Source organism: Triticum urartu, chromosome 5A (genome assembly GCF_056163025.1).
Source record: "Triticum urartu cultivar PI428250 chromosome 5A, HENAU_Tu73, whole genome shotgun sequence".
Lineage (NCBI taxonomy): Eukaryota > Viridiplantae > Streptophyta > Magnoliopsida > Poales > Poaceae > Triticum > Triticum urartu.
This window is the reverse complement of record NC_141877.1, coordinates 605,690,757-605,697,296: the sequence shown is the minus strand read 5'-3', so window position 1 is coordinate 605,697,296 and position 6,540 is coordinate 605,690,757. Positions and strand designations below refer to the sequence as shown.

The following is a 6,540-nucleotide window of genomic DNA, read 5'->3' as shown; positions in this document are numbered from 1 at the left end:
TCTGCTCTGGGGGTTTGTACCACCATAGGGTTATTCAGGGGCGTAGGAGTCATGCCACTTTTTAATGCAAACTTTTGGGTGACAAATGAATGCGTGGCTCCAGAATCAAACAAGACAGTTGCAGGTGTTGAGTTGACAAGGAACGTACCCAGCACGACGTCCGGGTCTTCCTGGGCTTCTTCTGTAGTGACATGATTCACACGACCCTTTCCGTGGTTGGGCAGGTTGCGGGGAGCTTGGTTCCTTGGTGACATTCCACGGCCTGGTCATGGGTTCTGCGCATTGGGGCGCGGGGCGTTGGGCTTCTTGTTGGGGCAATTCTTGGAGTAGTGTCCTGCCTGACCACATCCGAAGCAAGTGACTTGATTGGGGTTGCTGCTCTTGCCGGCATTGTTATTGGGGTTGTTGTAAGCTGGCCTGGGGTTGGAGTACTGCTGAGGTGGATAGTTGGTGCGGGGTGCAGGAGCTCTTGGCTGCTGATAGGTTGGCTTGACCGGGGCTAGCTGCCACGGGCGAGGCTTCTGGTTGCTGGAGCTACCCTTGCTGATCATCTTGCGCTTATGGGTGTCATCCAAAGCACGTCGCTTGTCCTCAAGCATGAGTGCCTTGTTCACCAGATCAGGAAAGGTCGGGCAGTCACACACAACAAGCGAGTACTGCAGAGTCTGGTTAAGGCCTTCCATGAAGCGCTCCCTTTTGGCAGCATCAGTGTTGACGTCTTCAGGGGCATACCTTGAGAGAACACTGAACTTCTGCATGTACTCCTTGACAGTGCTACTACCTTGCTTCAGGGCTCGGAACTCACGCTTCTTGATGGCCATGATTCCGGAGGGAATGTGGGCCTTGCGGAATTCTGCCTTGAAGTCATTCCAAGTGATGTTTCGCTCAACATGCATGGCCTTGAATCCATCCCACCAAGCTCTAGCAGTTCCCCCGAGACAGTGAGCAGCATATGCCACCTTCTCACGGTGCTTAGTGCATCCGACTAGCTCCAGCAGATCCTCAATGGTGCGGACCCAGTCGTCTGCATCCAGGGGTTCGGCAGTCTCGATGAAGGTGGGTGGTGCATGCTTCTTGAACTCCACCAACGTGGAACGTCCATTGTCGTTTCCCGCCGGCTGGCGGTTGACAGCTTGAGCAATCATCTGGAGGGCTGCGGTGTTGGCTTGGCGTTCCTCTCGGAAGGCTTGGAGAAGCTGAGCCATGTCCATGCTTGGAGGTGGTGGCGGTGGTGGAGCTTGTCCTTGGGTTTGGTCCTGACTGGCTCCTTCTCCGACTTCTTACTGCTGGGTAGAGGTACCAGTACGAGTTACAACAGGCATCCTATTGGAGCGGTCAAGGTCTCATGATTGGGAAAGATGAGGAAAGCAATATAGATGGGATGCCTAGTAAGGGGGTTGGTATGACACTAATTGTTTTCATGCAAGGGCCAAAAGCCCAAACACATACATTAAAATCCAAATGGGTGATGTAGTCGCTTACAAGTTCCCGAAGGAAAGTACGACGTCCATCAAACACATCAAAAGCAATCACAATACTAAATGGTTTCATATGAACCATTACAAGGACTCGACTTCGCATAGGGGTACACGACCTATCCTACCGTAGGGGTTACTAACGGGCATATCCGGGTTGCGAATGATGCCTAAGTGGTGGAATGCTCGGTCGCGTAGTCTGGCTCTTCTGGGTCTTCCTCCTCGTCATCGGTTGCCTGACTTCCCTCTTCACTTGAAGGGGTGGGGGAGTGGAGGAGCTCAACACGGAGTTGCTTTGACGGTGGTGCGAAGAGCTTGCGGTATTCCTTTGCACTCATGCGGTGTTGCTGTGGTGGTTCTCCATCCTTTGGGGGTCTTCCGCCTCTGTATGCGATTGCGGGTTGTCCAGGGGGAGCACCTTCCTTCTTGATCCTATCCGTCTTCCCTTGTGCTTGAAGAAGAAGCGCCTTGGTCTCATGAAGTTCCTTTCAGAGTTCCATTGATTCAGAGGCCAAGTGTTGTGCCAAACTATCAGCACAAAGGCTGAAGTAGGTCTGGAATCAGAGTGGAAGTCCCTCTTCTAATGGTGGAGCTGGTGCACTGCTCTCATCCTCACCTTCCTTCCGATAAGGCAAGAAACGGGTTGCCAACTCGTCTGCCATCTCCGGAAGAAGGTCTCGGAGGCGGGTGAGAGCCTTGAGGGTTGCCGTCTCGACGGCAAGAACTAGTGTTGCCATTTGGGGTCCCTCGAAAAACCAGCTTGTTGGAGAGTCATTGGCCTTCACGATCACTTCCACATGATACTCCATCTTGGTGTCATTGATCCAATGCTCATGGTAGGTGAAAATGGGGGCTCGGTGGTACTGGCACTTCTTGAGGCTATCCTCGAGAAGCACGGGAAATCCTATGGTCAGGAACTCTTCAGGTACGGCAGCCATCTACAAAGGTTGAATGGGAGAGGTCAATAAGGGAAACATATCTTGGGTTGGGTAAGCTTTAGAAAAGAAGAGAAGTTTAGATGGTCTCAAGCTAACTAACGCCCATGATAACTAAGGCTTCCTACAGTCAAGATGGCTCTGATACCAGCTCTGTGGGGACCCCGACTCATAAGTCGAGATCATCGAATGCACGTGTACAGTGATCCCAGAGATCAATGCTCACTGAACACACAGAAGCTGAATAACAAGAGTCTTACATCCATACATACCGTCTTACACAAATTATAACCATTATGGTCAAGTCTTACATAGATAAAGCCTTAAGGGCTGAACATCAAATGAAACATAAGCAGCGGAAATCTTCGTCGATAAGTAGAACCCATTCCATCTGCCTTAACCCTACAGGCATTCTGACTGGGAAGCGTCCTAGTTCGCATGCTCATCTTCAAAGAACTCTTCTTCGAACTCCTGTTCTTCCATGCCTGGCCAATTAAATAACCAGTGGCAAGCCAATGAGTACTTTGAATGTACTCACAAGCAACCCATGTTTTGGTTCAAGGTACAACAATGCATGATATAGGTAAATTTTGCGGGAAGCTAGTTTTTGAGTGCAATGACATGTTCAACAACTCGTAAGACATGCATTAGGAGAATTCAAGTAACCACGAGGACAGGTTACAGATATCAACATAAAAAGATTGGGCACCAACCCAACTCAATCATGTCAAGTCCTTTGACTTGACCCAATGTAGTGGTATCAACATAAAAAGAGTGGGCACCAACCCAACTCAATCATGTCAAGTCCTTTGACTTGACCCGAGTAGTTCTTCCCACTTATCCAAACACACACTGGTTTGTAAACATGTGGGCGTAGCCCAAGAGCGGTTACCCAACTGTCCTTGACCGTGGATATGGCTATTCGAATAGTTTTACACTCTGTAGAGGTTGCACACTTTACCCACAAGATCCGGGGAACTTCCGTGTCATCCACGACCCGCGGTACCTCAAGTACCCGGGGTAAGCACCCGATCACTATATTTCCCTAGACAACACTAACATGGAGTCCACTCGATTGGTAGTAACCCCCGTGCCCATCATTTCACGACTTAAAAATTGTGGAGCCTTGCTCCCATATTCATCACATACCACTGGCACGGGGTACCAACGGTGTGTCCGGTGCCCCTTAAAAATGTTCTTGGCCGCCCTACCTGGCACGACCCCGTCTTGAGAGAGAGCACGAACTCTCCCCCGTCACTAGTAATGCGGGCTCCAAGCTAGTATCAGCCTAGGTAATCAATAATGCCCTTTCCCATATAAGGGTAGAGTGGTTGCGCATGTAAGGTTGGAATAACGGTCGCAACTTAAACCAAATCGTTTTTAAAAGAAACACACACACACTTGCCTCGGTACACCACTTCGTCATCAAGTGGTTACCCAACTCATCATCTCCCTCGGGCATAAGTGGCACCCGATGGGGTTTTCGAAAAGTCCTTTCAAAATACTTTGCCTCCATCACTATGCGTATACCCGTCCCTTTTTGCGTAGCACTATTTTAGCATCCTATCTATTCCCACCGGCATAACCCTCATAAGGAGGTAGGGTCATGCACAATGCAAGTATCAACAAGGAGGAAATGTAGGCATCCCACCAAAGTGGCTACCCTCTCATCATGATTCCGATGCAACAATAATAAAGTGCTATATGAAATGCATAAAAAGGGTTTCATAGACATGGTCAAAGGGCTGCTTGCCTGGCTCAACAAAGTCTTCTGGTCCAACTCCTTCGTCAGCAACGCAATCTATCGTCGCAAAATAATAACGAGAAAAATAAGGCAATAATAAAACAGAAAAACCAAAGTGCTCAGAAAAATGTCAACTTATTTTTGTTAAATACTAGGTTGAAAGCTAAGAAGGGGAAAATTCCTAGTTTTGGATTTGGAGTTGTATAATAGGAGAAATGGATTTTTAGAGGGGAATATAAATGCCCAAATTTGAATTTAAATTTGAACAGTGCAGAAAAGTTAGATGGATATTTATGAAAGTTACACCATTAAATAGGTGGGATTTTTAGAAAAATATGGGAGTTGGAATTATTGCATTTGGATTAATATATAATCCTATGGAATTTTTGCAAGTATCCAAAAAAAGAAAAAGGGGAAGGAGCACTGTGCAACTGGGCCAGAAGGGCCACAGTGTAGTAGGCCCAGATGGGTTTCAGCACACGCGAGGCTGCCACGGCGAAGGCGTAAAGGCGAAATACGCCTTCAGCCGACGCAGCGAACCGATGCGCGCGCGTGCGTGTTTAAACCTGACGGGTGGGTCCCACCCGTCAGGGCGTGAGACTGACGGTCAGGGCCCACGGCCGTCGTCGTCTACCTCTGTACAGGGGGCGACGGCGAGCTCGCCGGCGGCGATACAGGGCATGGGAGGGTGCATGGGTGGTACCGTTGTGCTCAGGGAGGATCCGCCGTTCGGATGGAGGTGGAGTTGGTCGCCGGGGTGGCCTGGTTCGCCGGCGACGAGGTTCGCGGCGGAGGAGCTTCGGGCGTCGACAGCTCCGACCGTTTCCGGCTGCAAAAGAGGCGGGGAAGAAGGGGGAAATGGTCAGGGGCGCTCGGGGGTTCCAAATCGAGGCGGAGGAGGAGCAGGGGAGGCCTGTACCGTGGGATCGACGGCGACCCGAGGCGGCGGAGCTCGAGCTCTATCTCGAGCTCGGGCTCGTCTGGAGAGGGGTGAGTGGTGTAGGGGGTGTTTAGGGGAGTGAGAGAGCGAGTGGTGAGGAGAGGGGGGCTCAGGGAGGCCTTTAAGTAGGCGAGCCACGGCTCACCGTAGACCCGTGCGCCGGCGAGGTCCTGCTCGTTGCCACAGGGCTCGGGAGGAGCTGGCGCCGTGTCTGGGGTGTTCCTGGGCGTGGGCTACGCCGAGGGGGAGAAGAGAGGAAGCGGGGAACGCGGCAAAGCGGGTCCCTGTCGTGGCCAGCGACTGGCGCGCTCGGGCGGCGCTCTGTCCGCACGCGAGGAGAGCCGGAGAGGGAGAGAGAGGGGGGGGGGCGACAGCGTAGCGTGTTGCGGACGTCGAGGTGACCTCGGGGGACACGAGGGGGAGGCCCTAGGTGGCCGGAGGCGGTTGGAAGGGGGCGGCTACTGTGCGGGAGCGCACTGTAGCGCGCTCCGGAGCGTGCAAATGGCCGGCATGCCATTTTTTGGCAAGGTGGGCACGGCCAAGCATGTCTGGTAGCTCTAGGGAGGAGTAAAGAAGCAGGGAGGGGCATTGGATGCTCTGGATGGCCACTGGGGTGAGGAGAGAGGAAGAAGAAGAGTGGAAATGGGGCTGTCCAGAGAGAGAAAGTGAGGGTTTCACCCCCAAATAATTGATCTGAGGTCTTGCCATTTCTACTTGAGGTATAAGGTGACTAGATTAAGCTCTCGTAAAAAGTTGAGCTCATGAAGAATAGTGGCAGGGGTCAAAACAGTGCCTTTTGTAAAATGGCAGAAGGTGTTTGTTGTTGGTTTGGGCAAGAAAATGAACTCCAATAGCCATGATACTCCACAGGGTGAAATGACACATATAATTAGGGCCTTCCACCAATTTGGAGCTTATTTGGGCAAAGTTGCCAATGCAACTTCTGTAAACCCTAGAAATGAGAAGAAATGGACTTGTGTAGATCTAGTTGAGCAAATCACTTCTCCTTGATGCACCACTTGGTGTAGTGGCCTCATTTGGTCATATGAACATGCTCACAAAAGTTGGGGTCAAGGAGAGAAAGTTGGTAGTTCAAACTTGTTCAAATTTGATTCTGGTCAGAGAGGGGTTTGGGGCATTTTGGCGAGCCAAAATGGCTTTAATTGACATGAGGCTTTGCAAGGTGATCACAATATGCATTTGTGACTTGCTTGATTTTTCTTGGATTTTTATGGAAATATTTCCTGTAGAAATATTTCAAATCCTTGAAATGGGCAGAAATGGTTTTGGGAGGTTTTGTCCAATATTTTGAACATGACCATGTGTTTAAAATCATATATATGGAAAATATATGTCCACTGAGTTTCCCTAAATTTTCTCAAATATTTTTGAAAGATTAAAATAATTTTAACCTATTAAAGACCATTTCTGGCCTTAAGAAAAAGC

General features: G+C 50.2%; 1 protein-coding gene across 1 annotated transcript; it reads right to left on the bottom strand.

Moving 5' to 3' along the window:
• Positions 1 to 266: 266 nt before the first annotated feature.
• Positions 267 to 1,211, bottom strand: LOC147973290 (uncharacterized). The gene has a single exon (XM_087524627.1). The coding sequence runs from the start codon at positions 1,209 to 1,211 to the stop codon at positions 267 to 269; it is 945 nt and encodes a 314-aa protein (XP_087380753.1).
• Positions 1,212 to 6,540: the final 5,329 nt, after the last annotated feature.

Excerpts from the sequence above, each read along its gene's own strand:
- LOC147973290 (XM_087524627.1), bottom strand. The coding sequence starts at position 1,211 with ATGGACATGGCTCAGCTTCTCCAAGCCTTCCGAGAGGAACGCCAAGCC.